This window comes from Lathyrus oleraceus, chromosome 2, assembly GCF_024323335.1.
Source record: "Lathyrus oleraceus cultivar Zhongwan6 chromosome 2, CAAS_Psat_ZW6_1.0, whole genome shotgun sequence".
Lineage (NCBI taxonomy): Eukaryota > Viridiplantae > Streptophyta > Magnoliopsida > Fabales > Fabaceae > Lathyrus > Lathyrus oleraceus.
In genome coordinates, this window is record NC_066580.1 from 391,911,356 (window position 1) to 391,934,057 (window position 22,702).

Here is a 22,702-nt window from a genome sequence, read left to right on the forward strand (position 1 = left end):
CTTTGATGTAGGGAGATATGAACGATGAGATGTTCCGTAACTGAATCCATGCTTGATTCATGTTAAAAACATGAGTTCATGATGTTGCAAGATTGGAAATCCAGAGGTTGAAGATGAAGGTGTGTGCGTATTTTGGAGCTAAATTAAAATATCTCATCCAATCAAAATGCGCCACCTAGTTATTTGTTATATTCAAATCTTTTATTTTTATTTTTTTTATTTCATTTTATTTCCTTTTTTTCAAAATTTATTTTAAATAGTTACCTTATTATTTTTTAATCCAAATTTTTTCCATAATCCCATAAAAATATTTTCTACCTCATACCATTTTTTGCATTTTTAAAAAATAATTTTTGCATTTAATGCATATTTTCTTTTATTTTCCATTTAATTTTCTTTTTGCATTTTTATTTTAATCATTTTTAAACATTTTTTATCCCAGCTTTTTAGGTCAATTCACTCTTAACTTTGTTGACCTTCCATATTTTTGTTGGACTTTGGTTTGATACTTTGAACCCTCTTTAACATTCTCTCTTTTATTTTCTTTTATTAATCAATGTTAAATCATTTTAATTCATTTTATGTTTACTTTTATTGATCACTTGATGTTTTGAATTGAGTTTGATTGTTTGGTTGATGATTTCTTCCTCATCTCAAATCATTGATAGATGAACTTGAGGTTGATCAACCTTCTTTGGTCCAAAATTGTTGATAGATGATCATGAATCATCTTCAATACTATGCATCACTGATAGGTTAAACCTCGATACACCATATTTTGAGTCCTTTTATTTGTGGATAGAATGATCCCTTATGATTGACTTGATTCTCTCTTCCACTCTTTCTATCTTCATCTCTTTCTTTCTCTTTAATCCTTGTGTCATATATTGTAGGAAATTAACTTTGTGTTAATTCTCTAACATGTCTAATACATACATTGTTATTGACCGATCTCAGATAGGTATGGATTCTATATAAGTCTACTTACGTTTGCTTAATACATCGTTAAATTGTCTGACACAATTGACTAACCATTAACTCCTAACATTAATTCTTGCTCTTTACATTATTTCCATTTATTTCTTGCAATTTAATTCAAGTCATTTAAGTTTATGTCATTTAAATCTTATGTCATTTACTTAATGCACTTTGATTTCATGTCCCATTATTCATCATATCATCACATACTCTACTCATCTTGCCTTATTCATTTGTTGATCTTATCTTATTTGATTGCTTGCTTGTTAAATCTAAATGAATCAAAATATGATAAAGTAACTTAGATCTAATCTTAACCATATGCTTGATCTGGAGTGTTGAAGACCTTTTAAACTTTGGACTTTGACTTAGGATTTAGACCCTTTGCTTGACTTGGAGTGACCTTGGATCTTGAGACCTTGTGGACACTTTGACTTGCCTATTGTTCTTGTTGAACTTTTTACCTTGTGTTGTTGATTCATCTTCTATTGCCTCTTGCTTTCATCTACTTAGGCTTAGCACACTCATACACGCACATGGCTTTCTCTTCGGCTACCTAACAATGTGATATAGAACAGTACACTTTGTACCCACATAGCTTTTTCTTGGGCTACCTAACAATGAGACCCGAGGCTAGTTTTGTATGATCATGCATCTTTGTTTGTTCATCAATACTTTCCTTTGATTTGGCTTGATCCAATTCACATTGGATCTACTAAATCCTTTCATCTGTTACATTTCCCATTTGTCTTTGTCAAGTGATCATAAGTCCCTTGGTCACTTGATGGGACTTGCCTCTGTCACTCTGGAGCTTTAACCTCCCAACAAGTTCAAGACCTTCAGTAGACTACAGTTTTCCTCAGCAGTCAGACATTTGACTCATTCCCACAAGCAAGCATCTTGGGAACCTGCTTCAACAACTTGTCTGTTCTTGACTAGGCTTGCATGCCATGAGCCTTAAGCAATACATAATGATGAGAGGGTATCTTCCTTACACTTGTCTAGAATATCTCTGAGTACGAGACAAATGACCTAGTTGCTCATAGTAATTGTCTTTATTCATAGACTTTAGTGCAATTCCAGTCAATCCGTTGTCAAGTCTGCACCTAGCCTCTATGGCTCCTTTTTTCAGATCCTTTTGGTTTAAACACCATTACAATTTCTTTATCTTTGGGACACACCTTCATGGTTAACCCCCATCTTTCCTTGGTTTTGATACCACAATTCAAGTTGGCACCATCATGGTTATATACCTTTTCAAGGATGCACCTTTATGGTTAACCCCCTACACTTTCTTTTTTGAGATACACCTTATGGTCATTCTCTCTTTCTTGGTTATGACACCACAATTAAGGGATACACCTTCATGATCATTCTCCTCTCTTGGTTTTGACACCATTTTCTTTTTGAGATACATCTTATGGTCATTCTCCCTCTCTTGGTTTTGACACCACTTTCTTTTGGAGATGTACCTTATGGCCATTCTGCCTTTCTTGCTTATGACACCACTTTCATTTTTAGATACACATCATGATCATTCTCACTTTCTTGGTTTTGACACCACTCCCTCACCATATCAGTCCATGTGCCTTGGTAAGATCCTTTTCATCTCAGTCCCCACGCTTTGGCAAGTTCCTATTTTTTTCATTAACATATCAGCCATGTGCTTTGGTAAGACCCTTGTCATGTGAGTCTTCGGATTTGCCAAGTTTTGTTTTTGTTGGTTTAAACACCATAGAAATTTCCTTTCCTTTTGGGACACACCTTTATGGTTAACCTCCATTTCTGTGTTTTAACACCATTTCTTTATTTTGGTTTAAACACCACCCCCAATCATATATTTTCTCAGTCTTTGTTCTCCGAACTATGAGTTCTCTAACTTCTTTATTGCACTATGAGGATACGTAGGCACGAGGATGTGAATTCTTGGAGAGCACCTTTCTCCACCCTTCTTTCCTCTCCCACTTTTAGTTTTTATTCTGAGAACTACGAGGCTCTGACTTTCTCATTGCACCATGAGAATACATAGGCATGAGGGCCATAATCCTCCTCGAGCACCCTTTTTCTAACCCCTTCTATTTTGCAGGTATATGAAGATAGTAACATCCATCCAAGCAAGAGCATTTAAAATGGTTCCCATGGAGTACCATGGATGTGAGGGGTACTAATACCTTCCCCTTGCATAACTGATTCCCTTACCCATTTCTCTGTTTCTTTTCCCTTAGGTTTTCTCGATGTTTTTCGTTCCCTCTTTTGGGATAAATAAAGTTAGATGGTGACTCTGTTGTACCTTCGAATGTGCGATGCGTTCGGTGGGTATATTTCAGCTAGCTTCAGACGACAATATTAGAGATATATTATGAGGCATTGGAACAGATCCAGCGGTCTGAGGAGTTTGGAGTAGATATAGATATAACAGAGTCTTTGTTACTTGATTCATAACAACTTGTAGAGGAGGTGGAGGCATTTGATTGACCGTTGCTTGAATAACAGCAGCGATCCAGCCATTACTGAAAAGTTTGAAACTTAGGGATCTGGAAACTCATGAAATCAAAGTTGATACACTGCTTGATCAGGTTGATTGCGGTAGATTTAGAGAACTCTTGATCCGATAAACTAAAGAGGTTTTGAATCGATGAATCGAGGAGAGAACGTACAATTTATGGGAAAATGCGGGAATCAGAAGTCGATTCCCACAAATGGAACTACTATTCTGTTGTGGATCCAGAAATGGATGGTGAGTCGGTTGAAATGGAGAATTGCGGTGGATATGAACTTCCAATGCAATGGAGAGGGGATGACTTGTAAGGTTAGCACTCCAATGCTCAAATCACTATGTAAGGGAGAATAGTGAATGTAAATTGATTTGAAATTGTATACCTGGGTTATCCGTGCATGTTCTTTTTATAGTGGGGAGGTTATAACAATCCATTATTTGCTAGGCGTGAGACGCAGGGAGTCGTTTGATGTATATGGAATTTGAATCACATATACTTGTTTGTAGGGTAGCTCTCATGCATAAAGAAGGTTATGGAAGGATCACAACTCCTTTTAAGTGGTCAGTTGGGGATCATATGGTCAACCCATAACACAATTTAAGGTTGCAAAATAGGTATTACAATTATTATGTTCTTTTAATATGTTCGAGCGTGATTTATAATGTGTACGATTTATAGTACATCTAATTATGTAATGACTTATAATGCATCTGTTTCTTTTATAAAACATTAATCTTAGTTTGTTTAGCCTATAATAAAACTATCTTTCTAATGATGTATAAGAATAAGAAGAAACAAAATTATGACTATCAATTTATGTTACAATTAGATTGTGTTGCAATTAGACTTTGTTCAAAACTTATTTAAATTTGTATTTTGTACTATTTTGTTATATGTGATGACTATGTTTAGAATTTGAATTCAAAGAATGAACTTATGAAATTATGATATTTTCAAAAAATTTAGGTGTCATAATTTTCTTAGAGACCAAGTAATCTGGTTTGATCGATTTTATAATTATATAATTTTGTTATAAAGATCAATTAATTTAATTGAGTTATCCAATTTAATCATATATTGTTCAACTAGTGACTTGACTCAATGGTTCAACCAATAAACCACTAACACAATACCATCATTGATGTTCTGTTTTTACAAGATTTTTTTTATTTGTTTTAGATTGGTTCTTTGTGCCTTCAATTGTTTATAACATAGGCATATAATAAACTTGTTATAAAAAAAAACTCATGTGGCACAACAAATTATATTTTTAATTAACTTTAAAAATGATAAAAACAACTAATAACCATAATTACAAAATTGATTTTTATTTTTAATCCATATTCCTTTCTACAACTTCATCTTCATCTTTAAAGAAGGAGAGAGAGAGGGAGAAGAAAAAAAACTCAATCTACACTCACAAATAATCAATATCTTAAGGGAGAGAAGAAAAAAAACTCAATCTACACTCACAAATAATCAATATCTTAATCTTCAATTAATATTTATCTTCGTCTTCACCATTTTGTTCATAAAAGAAAAATCTTCATAAAAAAAGTAGATCTTCTTTTCCCATTATTCCTATAATAATTTAAGATTTAAAGATCACAATATGCAAGACCTATCCAATATATACACATTAACAATGAAATCCTCAAACAATAAATTACCTCCAACAATAACCTTACCCAAACTCTCATCTCAAAAACCAATTCAAATATAAACAAACCCCTTATAATCACTACTTATAGGAGGCACACCTATGTTCCTCTTCTTATAAACCTTAATCTCATCAACACAAAGACATGAAAATATTAAGACCAAAAAACACCTAGTAAAATCAAAATCACAAAACAAGCATACAAGAATATGACAATAACATCACGTATGTGTCTTAGTCTTAGTAAGCAATTCAATTAAAATATTCAAAGCTCGAAGATGACAAGAGACTAATTGAGTAACTAACAACCTACCATAATCTACAAACATGAAAGTGCAAGAACAGAGACAACGGAATAGCACTATCATTATATGTTTATGCTTCAATCCTCAAATGCAACATTATGCTTCAATCAATTGTTGCTCTTATTATTGTTATGAAAGAAGCCGATTTTTCTAAAATATTTTCTATGCTTCAAGCAATACAAAATTTGTTGCAATGCTTCATTTTCAGCCAGAACAACTACTGCAAAAAGAATGGATATAAGAAACCAACAATTACTTTTTCCGTAAGTATAACAAACCAACCACCACAGAGATGCCAACTACAGCTATGGAGAAACCCAAATACGACTTATTATTCAGCTGCGTCGTGAACTTTTCGTAATAACCTTTCTTGGTTGAAATCGTAGACGAAGTGTCAAATTCACCGATATAATATTTCTCCATGAGTTCTCTTGCACTTTTGCTGTGGCCAGCATCTTCAAAATCATCGGTTGCATCTCTCCCTTCATAAAAGTCAAAACACAAGGTCAATAAGGTTTTGATTTGGATGAGGTTTTCCATGTTTAGTTATGCAATTCATATAAGTGTAACAAAAAAAAAATAAAGGAAGCATTAGTATGTACCGGTTGCAGCGAGGATTACATCATCTCCACCCGGATGATCTTCCAAATATCGTGTCACATCGTATACCTGCATCGACGAATGAAATAAAAAAAAATGTAAGAAATAGAGAAATAGCATGCAAACGCGCAACAAGCTGCGCCGCTACCCCTTTTTGGATGGTAAAACCAATCCTCTTAAACACTAAATAGAGAAGCAAATGGAAGTGAGTGGCATAAAATAAAAGCCATAACTAGAAGAAAATGTTAACAGAATTTCAGACTCGATAGACATAGAAGACAACTATGGAATCAGCAAACCAGAGTATAGCAAATACTATATTAGCAAAAATTATCAAACAGTGCAGTCAGATCAACAGAACCCAGCAATACCAAAAGAGGGTAAGTTCAATCGTTCACTTCTTTAAAGCAATTTAAAATCATCGTTGATATGTGTCTAAACAGAGACACACTACGAGTTTACTCGAGAGTTATCAAGCCTAATGGCAGGAAAAACGGCTCAACGCAATAGTTTTTGAGTATGTTTCATTTGTTCTTTTAATTGGGTTTATTCTCAAAGCTCTTCACCCAGGTTCCCTGTAAGTGAAACCACTCCCATTTCGGCAGAGACCTTTGATTCGTGAATCTTCAACAAAGACCAGGGAGAGGTGTTCCAACCGCTGTATAAAGTAACATGTTGCAAATTTAAATCACTAGTCTCCACTTGTTTAATGTTTTTATTCTTTAGGTTTTCTTCATTCAGTTTTACCATTTAATGTGAATATCCACTAATCCATTTGCAATTTTATGCATTCAGTTTCACCATTTTATATGAGAGAGGAGGATACAGAGTTGGGGGATACAGAGAAACTAACATGAAAAGCAAAGGGCATAGAGCAAATATTTTCTAGGACTTTAGGTGGTGCATCGGTAGAACCTTTTTAAAACTGTCCATCTTATATGAGCCTAACCAAATAGCGAATAAACACAACAACTTGCTCAGGAATAAGGTAATACAACAAGCCAGAGCCAAACTGTAAAAATTATAGACAAAACTGGTAAAAAAAAACAGTAACCTGCAAGATGCATAGGAATTATAGCAATGAGCAACAAATGAGGTGATATGATATCACTATAAACAGGGCCGCCGGAGAGTTTAAAGAGCAGCCAAAATTGGGGGAAAGAAGACACTCACTCTATGTGGCTATGTTGTTAACTTAGAGAAGTAGAAAGCCATGTACGCATGAGTAAAACAATGAACTCGGCTAACTCAAAACGCGACATGAGCATTGAGAAGAAGGCAATTTATTTTTGTATAAACTTATAAACCACAATGTATTTAAGCCTATATGTGATAGGTATCAGCAAACAGATATCACAAATGAACACCCACCTGCATAAATTTGATGTGAATATATCCTCTTACAGATAAAATAAATCCTTTCATTATTCTTCAAGGTTAATAAAGCGCTAATAAATGAATGCACTTCTCAATTTTTTTCTAATTTAAAGAATCTGTTCCCATTCCCAATTTACAAGCTTATTGACCCCATGAACGGTTGCTGAGAATAGAAAAAATAAACATGTCATAAATATCATAGCGGCACAGGGCGGCCGAGACTAAAAATTGGATAGCAGGATAGCATATACCGAGATGACCGCTACTTGATCTTTTTCGGACAAATTACATGAATAATTATAAACATATATAGTGCAGAGGGAAGAACGAAGTGCAGAGAGAGGCGACGGAGGAACTTGTGATTTTTCACGGCTGAAGTGCAGAAACATCGATAAAGGAAGGTTAGGGTTGAGTCTCAACTCAAATTTGAATGAAAAATCCAAAATTAACCTTAAAACGCTTCAAATTTAAGGGGCAATTTTAGGTTTTTTAGAGGGGAAAAGGATAGTGGGACAAAAAACTGCTCCAGGCCGAGAACCGCTCTGCCCCGCTACCCGATATTTACCTTATAATGGCCGCTATAGTTCTGCACCACTAAGGCTCTTCCCATAACGGCCGACCTTTGCTCCGCTATAGCGGGATAGTGCCGCTATTGACTACTCTGGTAAAAGAGCACCCAGGAGCTACAGTTGACAAGCTATAATAGCCATTCTTAAGTTGAAATTTTCTATAACCATTGTTAGGTCACTAAATTTTTGTCATGTATCCTAAAATCTTAACAATTATAAGCTTTATGGCTGAATTTGGTTTTCATATATAGTAGCCAATGATTCTCTATTATCATGGTTGTGCCCTAATAAAGCTACCATATAAAGTTCAAATGCAGATTAATTTATCTATAGATAAAAATAAAGAAAACATAAGAATTCCAGTGACAATATTCACAACCTAAGTTAAACATCATGAAAAAAGAGAAAGAAAATAGGCAACAGCATTGAAGCATTATCAAACAAAAGTGCAGAAAGCAATTGGGGAAGACCCATATGGGGAAATTGAGAGATTGGAGAAAAAGTTAGCACCTTTCCATCGACAATGATCCAGCAATCGTCTTCGGTTTTGTGGTGGGATGCGTCTTGGATGGTGTAGAAATTGGTGATGGTTGGCATGTTTGTGAATGGAGTCCAAGGATGTTGGGAAGACGAAGAGTCGGCAAAAGGATATTTTGATTGGTAGATACTGTTGGATTTGATGAACTTTGAATTCCTGCTACGGGTCTTTCGGCTTCGTGGGTCAACAAACAACTTGGAGATTTTATCCTTACACCCTATTTTGACATGACACACCTCTACATATTGTAATGTCTATATTACCCTCTACAAACTTTATCAAAAAATTCGGACAAAAAATCTGGTACATAACAAAAAATCTAGTAGTATATCTGAAAAATCGGATGTATCCGATATTTCAAAAATTTGTAATGTCTTTACTATATTTTTTATTACAATCGAAAAATATGATAATTCAAAAAGTATTGATTTTTTAAAATATTTGTTATTTATTGGATTTTTGGTGGATCATTGAAAAATTCGATAGTGTTAATTGAGTTTTTATTGAATGATTGCAATTTTGTCGACAGTTTTGTACGGTTGTGATTGCCGCGACCATTTTGTGTGATCTCGAATGAATTCAAAATTGTATAAATAGGGGTCATGTGTTGTTAATAAAACAATCTTACAATGCATTAGTTTTTGCTTAAGATAAAAGTGTATTTCAACGGGGTGAACCCTCATGTAGAGTTTCGACTCCCTAGGGGCACCACATGTCTCGTCCTTCTAAGATTCAAGTTGAATGATATGTTTCCATCGAGAACAAAAATGTTAGTAAGATCAAGTTTCGTGAAGACTGTATTGATAATGATGGAAAGGTAAAATACAACTTTATTGAGTTAAAAACCGGTGAAGATTTGAAAGTTATGTGAAAAAAAATATCATTGTAGGCTAACTAAGGGACCGATAGAGTTTGATGTGACAATTTTTAAATCAATTAAATTCAAAGTATCAATAACAAATAAAGTCACATGATTAGCATATCATATATATGCATCTCTCTGCCATAATCTGAATGTCACATGATCTGCATATCTAGTGAACACAAAATAGTAATTGGGCCCACCAAGAAACCATACATCTGTGTGTACATACGACTTTGTCGAAGCCGGAGCAGTGACATCTGCCTCAACAAGAGGAGTTACCTTCATAGCATCTATAACAGGCGCGTTAGTAGTCGTATGCAGAGTATGCGCCTCAATAGCCATCTACTAATAACCTATGTATTAGTCGGAGCCTCTGTCTTAGAAGGATGGGGCACATTTGTCGTCTTTAAGGATGAGGCACATTTGTCTCTGGCACTATCTGCATGTCATCCTGAATCACTTCCTGAACATCAACTAGCACATCATCATCATCATCTCCCGTCCATCAAGAAGTATATCTAGATACTCTACGTCGAGTAGTGCGGAGTATACGAAACTGAAACTGATCGATCAGCTGCCTCTTGTGAGAACTGGTCGGAACTAATCTCAATGCCTGGAGATGTGAGTCATCTACGTTACCTCTCCTCGCTTGAGCCGCCGCAACAACAACTTTAACTCTATCAAGCTACCGAGAAACAATTGTGTCATCTGATCATCTGGTATTCGTTGATATGGGTGTACATGGATTGGGTCAACCTACAAAATCTGGTAAAATCCACCCAAAAAATCTAGATAAGTGGGTTGGGTCGGGTAATTGGGTGGATATGGGTTTAAAAACTAAAAAAATCAGGTTTCGGGTAAAATCGGACTCAAACCCAAAAAATCCACTAACCTATTAATCAAACATTTATTATTACGATTTTAATAATTTTGGTGAATATTAACTTAGTTGTTGCAATTTTAGTCTCTTAAATATTTACTATTTTAGTGAGTCATGACTTTAACAAATTTTAGATATTTCACTATTTGGTTATTTAGATGCTAATACGATTTTATGTCATGCAACTTTAGTTTGCTGCTACTATTTTATGATAATTTATATTAACTTATGTTATCATTTATTATTTTATGATGCTAAAAAAAAATAGGTTATCTAATTTTTTAAAGATGAAAATATTAAATAATTTTTATGAAAAAATATGATGACTCATCATTTAGTTATTTAATATAAATAAAATAAAAAACTTATTTGGGCAACCCATTATCCAACTCAACCCAACCCAACTCGAAAATTAGTGGGTTTGTCCAAACCGACACATTGGGGTATCGAGTGGTTATTTTACCCCACCCAAACCAGAGTGTCTTATATGAATTATGTATTGTGTTTGGTGAAACCGATCCATATACACCCCTATTTGCTAAAAAGTAAAACAAAAGTATTTAACCTACCAGATTTTTCAAAATATATGATACCATTATGAATATTTTCAAATTAAAAAAAATCAGTAATGATACTTAACATTTTTCAAATTTAAAGAAAAATTGGTAGAACTCGTGGATTTTTTTAAAAAATTCGGAGATATGTATTCGTTTTTTTTCTTCATATTTTTCAAAAAAATCCAGAGAAATGTATGCATTTTTACAAGGTATTTTAAAAAACCCATAGAAATGTATGTATCTTTTACTAGATTTTTCTATAAATATGATAAAAATGACTGAAAATCCGGTATACACTAAAAAATGCGGTAAAAACTTATACTTACTAATCATAAATTGTAAATGTATGGTAGTCTGTATAAAAAAATCGGAAATTGCCTGATATGTTGGAAAAAATGAAAATATAACAATGCTTTTGTAAATTATTTTTTTAAAATTTTTACAGGATTAAAATGGTAAAGGGGTTGTGGGGGTGTTAGGTCAAGTTGTAAAGGGGTTGTGGGGGTGTCAGGTCAAGTTAGGGGTGTGAGGATAAATCCTCAACAACACAGTTTGATGGGACCAAGAGGAACATGGGCTATAGGCTAACATTATTTTCTCTTTGGACGATCATGCGTTATTGCCGAGATTATACTTAGCACCCTCAAACCTATACTTGGCACCCCATATCTTGGATGAAATGACTTTATTGCGATTCAACTAATAAAACATAAAAATGTCAAATTTAATCAAAAAAAAATCAAAATTTTCAAAATCTTATGAAAATTTTTGGACTTCTCTAGATTTTAATGAATATTCATAAGACTGAATCTTTTGTTTCTTTTTAGTTTTTCCTCGGATGTTTCTAAAATGTGACACAAATTCAATAAAAATGCACAAATTTTATGTATTTATTCTGGATTTGTAATATAATTGGTATAAAAAGTTAAAGTTTTAACATTTTATATTTGGTGTAGTATGTTGGGTGGCACTAGGTCTTTTAGAAAACTTGGTAGAAATTAATGGGATTATATTGAATTTTATATAATGTCTGGCACGCGCACACACGCACATACGAGTTTTAAATAAGTTTTTCAAGTGTTCATACAACTTTAACAATGAAACTTTGTGCATAACTTTCAAATCTTTCAAAATAATTTCATGTAAACATTTTGAGCTAAATGCAACATACAAATTAAAATTATATTACAAAAATGCTAAACACATAAAGAAAGTTTAGTAACAAAAAATGGTAGCTTACATTATTCAATGCACAAAGTTTCAAAAAGCAGGAAAATTCTATGGGCACATCTTCCACTTCATTCCAATCAAATGTAGTGTTCATTTGCAAAGTAAGTAGTTAAGGTTTTCCCACCCTAAAACAAATGACCCGTTGTAGCTAATGAACATCGCTAACCCGACCTAAACTCTAAAGCAAATAAAACTTCGCATAGTAAAAGAGCAAGCCTGAAGTTATAACAATTCGTAAATAGCGACAATGTTAAAGCAAAGGCCGACACAAAGCTCTAAAGTGAATAATATTTGAAGAATCAAGGTAAAATATTTTAGTAAATATAAAATAATCATTACACCCGGGGCATAAAAACATGGTAAAATTGCATGAACAAAAATAATACAAAACAAAGAAAATCAAGTCGAAGCATCTAAAGTTGAGGTGTCAGGACCTTCTCCTGGAGCCACCCAGGGACAAGCTTAAATGGATACAACGCCTTGGCAGAAATCATAGCATCGGGGAAGACCTTTATCGCATGTTCCATAACTCGCTCATGGAAGTGTAGAATGTCCCGCATAGTCCTCTTAAGAGAATCATGAAGCGCTCGCTTCAAATTAGCCACCTCGTCCTGGAGGATTTTCAAAGCCTTTACATTAGACTTGGTTTTCTGAAGAAGGGGTTTCTAATGCTCCTCCGCCTGGCCAGTTTTCTCTTCAACAGAATCATAAGAAACCTTATATCATTCTTCTACATCCTCGAGGGAATCCTCCAGCTCAGTCACATGAGCGGCTAAAGCAGAAGGAAGATTGTGTATGTCCCTAACATCTTTCAAAGAGTTGGCAACTTTAACTTCCTCCTGAAGTGCAACAAGCACCTTCTAGAGATTAGTTCACCTCGACTCTATAGCTTCAAAATTCCCCTTAAGTATCCCTTTCCTATGAAGGATTACCCGAGGCCAAGACATCACCCCGTTCAGCAGAGACGAGAGAGAAAATGGCACCAGCTTTGAACATGTTGTGACCAAGCTAGGAAGCTAGTTCCATCTTATCTTCCTCAGGGAGATTCTGAATAAAGGATAAATCTGACATCAAAACAATAGTAATAACCTCCTAAGGAATGCGTGGAATCCATGAAAAAATCAAGTATTTTTATAAAGGAAGTCACCTCCTCAAAAGCATCGTCCTCGGTGACCCGAGTCCGTTTTGAAGAGCCTTTAGTCCGAGGGGATTGTTGTTTCTCATCTCAGACCCACTTTTTTGAAATTAGAGGTGGGGTTGATTCCCCTGATGATAAATTGGTCACATCATTCGTGAGTTGATCCACCTCAGGACCATCAGTAGGTATCTCTATGCTCGGGGCAGGATAAGCAACCGTATTTAAAATAGTGGTGGCCGGAAGAGAGGGCCCAGAAGTAGTAGCCTCAATATTCACCGCAACCATAATACCTTCAGCATCTTCAAGGTTGTAGAGCATATTCAACTTACTTATTTTATCCATGCTATATGCAAAATGCAACCACACATGTAAAAAAAGCATAAAGGTTATACCCTCACCAAAAATCTTCCTCCTCTCCTTTTGGATAACTGCACCCAAGATAACATGAGTATCAATTCACCTTTTCCTCACATCGACATAAGGAACCTTATCGGGACCAAACCCTTCCTCGTAGCCAAACCCGTGAAACAAGGATTTCATTTCCTCCTTCATAGTCACCTCTTCTGGAGAAAGAGAACATGTCTTGGTACAATAGGAGTAATCAGATCGATTAAAATGGAGCTTGGACCAATACCTTGGATACAAAAACCGATAGAATTGAGGAGAATCGACAGGGAGTTAGCAAAAATACGAATGATCCATGAGGGTAAAGGGCTTCACCAAGAAGAAACGTCCTAGAAAATCACCTCAATCCAGAGTGAAGGAGTCAAACAAAAAGGTTGTCATGAGGAAGACTAATAAGCCTATGATCACGAAAATTGTTTGGGGAAGTACGCGTCAGATGGTAAAGAACAAAAATAAGCTAAGAGAGGGCTTATAGAATTTATGCTTGGCACACTGTTGGAAGACCATTATGTATGCCCATGACCCCTAATGAAGTTGGGAAGGAGAAATTTTTAAATATATCAGTACAGTTACCTCTAATTTAAAAAATACAGTCGAAGTCATATCCTTGTAAATAGGAACTCGTAGAGCGGCACTATGACATTTCTAAAAGAACTGCATATCATTTTCTCCCCTGACACTTGAAGGACAAGCCACTCCAAAAGATCGCCAACTACAATGCCAACATCGCTTAAAATGGCCTCAGTACTCAGAGTCGAGGAAAGGCTTTCTACTTTTTCATCCACCCAATCATACTCTGAAGCATCCGACCGGATTCGAAGATTCAAGTTCTCCAACACCTCAGCTTCGCCCGACCCAACTATTTACAGACGAACCTTGAAATTCTGGTATCAGATATGAGATGTCGAAGGTAATGTCACGACACTAATATCTGAGTAAAACAAATAGGATAAAGATAAAGAATAGTAATGCACGGGACACAAGCAATTGTTAATCCAGTTCAATCCAACTCACCTACATTTGGGGGCTACCAAGCCAGGAAGGAAATCCACTAAATAAAATCAGTTCAAAGACTCTCAGTACACTTCACAAGTTACAGTCTTTCTCACCTAATCTCTACCCGTATGATTTCTACCTAAGCACTCTTAGATATGAGAACCCACTCACTCCCCCTCAATCACACCTGTGATTTTAAACAACAATTCCTTGTGAAAAGAAGACACTTTTCAATAACACACACTTGATTTTGCTTAGCATCTTTAATCAAGTAGACACACACTTGATCTTGCTAAACAACTTTGATCAAGTAGACACAAACTTGATCTTGCTTAACAACTTTGATCAAGTAGACACACACTCTTGCTTACAAACTTAGAATGACAATTTACAACCCACAAACCAGACCAATTCAATCATCTATGGATGAATTGAATGGCTTACAAGTCTCACGAGTAAATGAGACACAAACCCTTGCTCTCTCTCAATATTTCGCTCTATATTGGTTGTGTATCAAATCAGGTTTCCATGTCCTATTTATAGAAGCATTCAGTTGGGCTTGGACATCTTGAAAATCCTAAAACTATTTTCCAATTAAATCTTCTCATGACAGCTGGTTAGATCTCCTTGGAAAATAAGTAAATCAGGTTGTAATCAATGATTTAATGCGCCTGCAAATCAGATCTTCAATCATACATAAATTGCCATTAAATGCGCAATCACAAAACACATAACATTCACCCTGAATGTTCTGTGTACAGGATATCATGACATCGGGTCTGACATCCTGGAACAATCCTGCATAATTCCATTTATAATTTCCAGCAGGTACATAATATCAGATGCCATGACATTGTGTATGACATCTTGAAACGATCCTGCATAATTATGTTTTTAAACTCCAGCAGGTACATAGATATCTTATGTTAAGACATCACATGCAACATCTTGTGGACACTCTTTGTTTTACCAAAATTGCTGCCAACACTTAGAACCAACAAACTCCCCCTTTGGAAAATTTTGGCTAAAGCATATATCTATCCTTTTTGTTCACAAGAAAACTATCAGCAGTTAAATAGCAGTTTAAGCAGCAGCAGAAGCAAACACAGAATTACTAGCTATTAGCAACTAGTAAGACACACAAATGCACAAGGGTACTTCTTCTCCCCCTAAATCTGTGCAACACAAACATCTTCTTTAATAATAACAGCACCTGTAACCACAACACCTGTAACAATCAGAGTCACCCTCTGACATCTGCTCCAACATCACCTGTGAGTCACCCTTTGACATCTGCTCTAACATCACATGTGCACCACATAACACCACTTGTGCACCACATCAGACATCTCCTCCAACATCAGCTGCACAGAACAAGAGACATCTCCTCCAACATCAGCTGCACAGAACAAGAGACATCTCCTCCAACATCACAGAACAAAACAACATTCTGTTTTACATCACACACATCTCCTTCAACAGTAGTTGTCCATCTGTTCAGCTACACCAGCACATGCATCTCCATACAGCTCCACATATTTAACTGCTCCACATAATCACTTCTCCCCCTTTTTAGTCAAAATTGACCAAAGGTGACCAATTAGACAAAATAAATGTCAATCAGCCTAACAGAGAATGTCACAACGGATGTCATAACATATAAAATGTTAAAACATAATTGTTAGGAGATACAAACCATCATTATACACAGTTGTGATAGCTGATATAATTAGAAATCCATGGAACTCACTAAGAGCCCAAATATTACCTCAAGGCATCAGTAAGGACTGCCATAAAATACAAACATTTCAACAGAAACAAAACATCCAAGCTTCCAAAATAGTCATAACAGCATCCAGAACAGCAACTTAGTCTGAGGAGGTAGCATCTTCTTTACATCAGATTCAGAACTGCCACTAGAATTCTCTTGAGAATCAAACCTCTCACTTGAGGTATGGACATCTGTCTCCTTGGCTTCCAATTCAACAGCTCCTTCTGTTCCTCTTCCTAGGAACTTATTTATTACAGTTGGGGAGAACCAAACACACCTTCCTCCCACAAACACCTTGCAAAATTCTTTGTTGTTCTTGTCTGAAATATCCTCAGGGATATTTACCACAAACTCCTTCAAAACACTCGGGTAATGCACTAACAGTTTTCAATAAACCTTCAGACTTGATCAATTCCATAACCTCTTTCCCTGGTTCCTTCTCCACAGCAACTCTCTTATGTATAACAAATTTCCATTTGGCTGCACCATCTTCCAGATGAAAGGAAATGTTGTCCAAATGCACAGCTGCAACCTTAACAGGAAAATTTCTAACAAATTTCCTTTTAGCAGTAGAGATGTCTAGGACATCGTCTTCGACATCATCTTCAGAGTCAGAACTTTCTCTGACCTTTATTTTCTTGACTTCCACTTTACTCCATGATTTAGAAGGACCTACAACAGCAGCCTTCTTACCTGTTCTGGCTGTCATCAAATCAACCACAGATTTGCCTTTCCTGGTCTTCATTTTCTTTGCAACACTTGGTTTCAAATGACGAACCAAGGTGTCATCTTCCTCGTCTGAGCTTTCTTCTTCCAAATCAATTGCCTTCTCAGCAGTGTCATATTCCTTATCCGAGCTTTTTCCACTCCACATTAATTGCTATAAATTCTCATGGATACAAGTCCCCCAATTCCCTCTTAAACATTCAAATTGATTAGCATCCAAAGCCTTTGTAAATATGTCAGCTAATTGCATTTCAGTTGTAACATGCTTCAGTGCTATGATTTTCTCTTCCACAAGTTCTCTAATGAAGTGATGACGAATATCAATGTGCTTTGTCCTGCTATGCTGAATAGGATTTTTAGAAATATTTATAGCACTCAGGTTGTCACAGTATACTGTCATGACATCTTGTGTGACATTGTATTCTGTCAACATTTGTTTCATCAAAACCAGTTGAGAACAACTACTTCCAGTTGCTATGTATTCAGCTTGATATATAGCACAAACATCATTTTCATCTTTGAATCCTTTCGAATGTGTAGGAGCAGGAGTCCTTGCACTCTCCATGCCAATCTTCTTAACATTGTACTTGGTATATTTGCTTTGAGATAGAAACATAGACCCTTCTATCTACTTGACTTGTAGTCCAAGTCCAACACAACTCTTTCCAACTTCAGACTGCGTTTGACTAGCAACATGTTCTACCATCTGATCAAACCCAATATTATCCATATCTATTTGAGCCATCATGAGCTTTTCTCCTGGAGGTTTCAGACAAAAATCTTTGAAGATTTCAACCACATCAGATTTGTTTTTGGTCCAGGTGTATCTGGAGAAGTCATCCACCAGTGCAAGCTTCTTTCCACCAAGGCTTTCCATCTGCATGGGTCCCATCAAATCCATGTGGAGGAGTTTCAAACCATTGGAAGTGATGTTATGTCTGAGTTTCTGGTGTGACATCCTTGTCTGACATTTCCCACAGACTTTTCTTTCATCAATCTTCAATTTGGGAGTTCCTCTAGTAGATATAATCATCTTCATCCCTTTAAGATGCAGATGGATCAAATATTGATGCCATGTCTTCACTCCTTCTTCTTTGACTAAGGTACACTTTAAGGAATAACCAATTTGAGAGCTCCATATGTAACAGTTGTCTTTGGTCCTGATTCCTTTCATGATCACTTCACTTTCTTTGTTAGTAATCAGACATTCAGTTTTAGTGAAGTTAACATTTAGACCTTGGTCACATAGTTGACTGATGATTATAAGATTTGCAGTCAAGCCTTTAACAAGTAGGGCATTGTCAAGGTCAGGAACTCCAGGGCTATCAAGCTTACCAATCCCCTTGATTTCACCTTTTTCTCCATCACCAAAGGTTACATAACTCATGGCATGAGGATGAAGGCCAGTTAGCAGGTCTTTGTTTCCAGTCATGTGTCTGGAGCACCCACTGTCAAAATACCAATCTTCTTTGGCTGAAACTCTGAAGGAAGTGTGAGCTATTAGACTTGTAACATTAGTATTAGGAACCCATTGCTTCTTGTTGACAAGCCTGTGATGTTTGGGTATGGGTTGATAGTGAGTCTGATGATGAACAGGGCTAGGATAACCATACAACTTATAGCAGAAGGGCTTCAGGTGGCCAAATTTTCCACAGTAATGGCATCTCCATCTTTGGTGTTTCCCTTTCTGTTGTCTTCCCTTCTGATGTTGTGACATATGATGTGACATCTCAGGTTTGCTTTTAATATGGCTGCACTTAGGTTTGGAGTTAGGTTTGCCACCAGTGTAACTGCACTTAGGCTTAGATTCATTATACCCAATGCCAGATTTGTCTCCTGTTATTTGTCCAGTTTGGAGAATCTTGTCTAAGGAATCATATCCATTGTTTAACATTCTTACATACTTGGTCATCTCTTCCAGTTTAGAATTCAAGAACATAGCTTCAGTTTTTAACTTGGAGATGGTTTCCACATGTTCTGCCTTCTCATTCTCCAGCTGTACTATCACTTCCTTCTGGCTTTTAACTTATTGACTTTCATCTAGCTTGGCATTCAGAACCACTGCTTCTGTTTTTAATTTGGAGATGATTTCCAAGTGTTCTATCTTCTCATTCTCAAGTTGAGTTATTACCTTCTTCTGGCTTTCAACCTGTTTACACACTTCTGCACTTCTGTACACAACTCTCTGTAGGTAGTGGCCAGCTCTTCAAAGGTTACTTCATTATCACTTGACTCTTCATCAGAACCCCATCTTCTTGTCAATGCAGTCACACGATTTGCAGCCTCTTCTATTTCACTTCCATCAGACCAAGAGGAAGCAAGACTCCTCTTTTGTTTCTTGAGGTAGGTCCCACATTCAGTTTTAATGTGACCATACCCATCACATTCATAGCACTGAACTTATTTTCCTTCGTTGGGCTTTTCTTCATACCTTGTTCTTCTTCCAAAGTTATTGGATTTACTGATGTCAGATGCGATGTTCTTGACATTGGCCTTAGATCTTGCATCTATCTTTTTCATAAGTCTGTTGAACTGTCTTCCCAGCATTGCTACCTCATTTTCCAGATCTTCATCAATATCTTGACCACCTTCCTCATCTTCCCCTTCAGTGTTTGACATGAAGGCTATACTCTTGGCTTTCTTTTCAGATCCATCACATATTCCCATCTCAAATGTTTGGAGGGATCCAATTAGCTCATCAACTCTCATATTTGAGATGTCTTGAGATTCTTCTATGGTTGTCACCTTCATAGCAAATCTCTTAGGGAGTGACCTGAGTATTTTTCTTACTAATTTTTCATCTGACATCTTCTCTCCCAGGGCTCCTGAGGCATTAGCAATTTCAAGGATACTCATATGAAATTCATGGATATTTTCATCTTCTTTCATCCTTAAATTTTTAAACTTGATGGTGAGCAGCTGTAGTCCAGAAATCTTCACTATATAGGTGCCTTCATGAGTGGTTTTGAGGATGTCCCAAGCATCTTTAGCCACCTCACAATTGTTTATCAATCTGAAGATATTCTTGTCTACTCCATTGAATATAGCATTCAATGCTTTGGAATTTCCAAGGGCTAGATCATCCTCCTCCTTGGTCCATTGTTCTTCAGACTTTTTAACAGATGTAGCTTCTCCTTCCTTAGCAGCTACTAGATGTTCCCAGCCTGTTAACACAACCTTCCAAGCCTTATTATCAAGAGATTTTAGGAAAGCTACCATTCTAGGTTTCCAATAGTCATAGTTAGATCCATCCAAAATTGGTGGCCTGTGAACATGCACGTGAACAGTAACAATGGCCATGCAATTTCACTTAAAATCCTCCTATGAACATGTTGGAATGGTTAAAAAGTCCATATGATGCACCAATTTTGAATTCATGATTTTCCCTCCAAAAATCACATGAATAAGGAAATGATTATGTGATGAAATTTCATGTAATATGATGAGTGATTTGGAAAGTTCATGTCATGAGAAGAATTATGCAAAAAGGAGCACTCAATTTGGAGTTATGAGTCAAAAGTTATGGCTCTTGGAAATTCCATGCACACTTGGCAATCATTTGATCATATCTTCTCAACCATTCATCAGATGCTCGTGATCTTGGACTTTTTGGAAATGGGAGAGAACGATATTCAACTTTCATGTTGGACAAAATTTCATTTGAAGCTTATTTGATGTTGGAAAGTTGAGTTGAAGTTGGTCCAAAAACTTGCCATTTTTGGAAACTTGAAATTACAGGTCACTTTCCATTTTTGGAAACTTTTGATCTGGCTTCAAAATCTTCAAGGTAGATGTTTGACATGTTGAATAACCCTCTTTAGGACATGAATGAAGTGTCTCAAACCATTTCTCCACCTCCTAGCCCTCAGTTGACTTGCAGTTGACTTTTATGGGCCCCAGATGACCTGAAACTGCACTGTGGACTTTGAGCTTTCAACACTTGGCCAAATTGCATCAAAATGAACCTTGGGTTCACATAAGCTCTCTAGAACAACCATAGCGCCTTTATCTCATGGAAAACCTTTGCTCTCTTGCACAGATGAATTCTCCTGATACTAGTCTTGACTGATGAGATGGAATACACTATGCAATGTTAATGTAATGTTAGTGACCTAAAAATGAAATGAATGTACAAATGGGGGGTGCAAATTTGAGGTGCTACAGCTGCCCCTATTCAATCAGCTGGGAACCTGAACGTATGAGAGCAACGACTGTCAGACATTCAAGGTAAACAGGGATTGAATACCAAAGAACCGTAGAAATTTGCACTCTGCGGGGAATGAATCAAAGAATGTTCACCAATGGCAACTTCCACTGGGGATCTGATATTTATCATTGGACCAGACAAGGCATTTACCAACGACTCTACTGGGGATTTGATTTTTATCGGAAAAAGGAACCACGACCAGACATCGAAAGACGATGAATGGGAATAAAGAAGCCAAGACTAGACGTCAACGGACAAATAGGAATAAAGAGAAACCACGACTAGACGTCAACGGACGAATAGGAAGGACTCAACCAGACATCAACGGATGAATGGGAGAAAGAAACCACGACCTGACATCAACGGACAAATAGGAATAAAGAGAAACCACGACTAGACGTCAACGGACGAATAGGAAGGACTCAACCAGACATCAACGGATGAATGGGAGAAAGAAACCACGACTAGACGCCAACAGACGAATAGGAAAACTCAACCAGACATCAACAGATGAATGGGAGAAAGAAACCACGACTAGACGCCAACGGACGAATAGGAAAACTCAACCAGACATCAACGGATGAATGGGAGAAAGAAACCACGACTAGACGCCAACGGACGAATAGGAAAACTCAACCAGACATCAACGGATGAATGGGAGAAAGAAACCATGACTAGACGCCAACGGACGAATAGGAAAACTCAACCAGACATCAACGGATGAATGGGAGAAAGAAGTTGATGTTACGGACATCGAAATATGATGTCTACAGGCACCAAAAGACAGGACCCACACGGGGATCAACACGACACCCACTGGTATTGCAAGGATGACACCTACATATGTCAAGACAAGGCCAAACACTTGCCGGGGACTACTCTGGGGAGTCAAGCTTTCCGTTCACTGACGGGTGAGGAAATAAACCTCTCTGGGGGATTATCAATCTTGAATGTTGTCTGTCGAGAGCAACTGTAGCAAATGTGTCGTATAGACGTTGAACAATGATTCACCTCTGCTGGGGACCTGATCTAAGCTTGCAAGATGCTAAGGGAGGAAAACTCCTGCTGGGAAAGCAAGCGATCACTTTGCTGAGCACACCATCTCTGATTCGATCTCTTAACTCTGTGGGGAATAGCACTGCTGGGGATACCCACTCAACTAGGGAGTCACCTGTTGGGAAAACACCAACCTTTCAACCATGCTGGGGAAACCAACTCTGAAATCAACCCAAATGACCCAATCATTGTGATGCTAAACCCTTTTGAATAACATCTTCACCTACCACTTGAACCCATTCTCGGATGGTCACCACGGCTTAGGGCTAGTCTATGCTTGCAATGCTGATGCATGAGTTTTTTCCAGCGCAATGCTCCATAATCATGGAAATGCTACGCTCTTAAT

General features: G+C 36.7%; 1 protein-coding gene across 1 annotated transcript; it reads right to left on the reverse strand.

Annotated features, from left to right (window-relative positions):
- Positions 1 to 5,482: 5,482 nt before the first annotated feature.
- On the reverse strand, positions 5,483 to 8,729 carry LOC127119694 (cytochrome b5). Its single transcript, XM_051049994.1, has 3 exons — positions 8,498 to 8,729; positions 6,044 to 6,110; positions 5,483 to 5,923 (listed from the first exon to the last, which is right to left on the reverse strand). Exons 1-3 carry the CDS (start codon positions 8,582 to 8,584, stop codon positions 5,694 to 5,696), a joined length of 384 nt encoding a protein of 127 aa, XP_050905951.1. The 5' UTR covers positions 8,585 to 8,729; the 3' UTR covers positions 5,483 to 5,693.
- Between the last annotated feature and the right edge of the window lie 13,973 nt (positions 8,730 to 22,702).

Bases quoted from the DNA above. Each gene is read 5' to 3' on its own strand.
- LOC127119694 (XM_051049994.1), bottom strand. From the start codon at position 8,584: ATGCCAACCATCACCAATTTCTACACCATCCAAGACGCATCCCACCAC. The intron at 6,111-8,497 runs GTGCTAACTTTT...TCGTCGATGCAG, and splicing joins GGATCATTGTCGATGGAAAG to GTATACGATGTGACACGATA. The intron at 5,924-6,043 runs GTACATACTAAT...ACTTTTATGAAG, and splicing joins TGTAATCCTCGCTGCAACCG to GGAGAGATGCAACCGATGAT.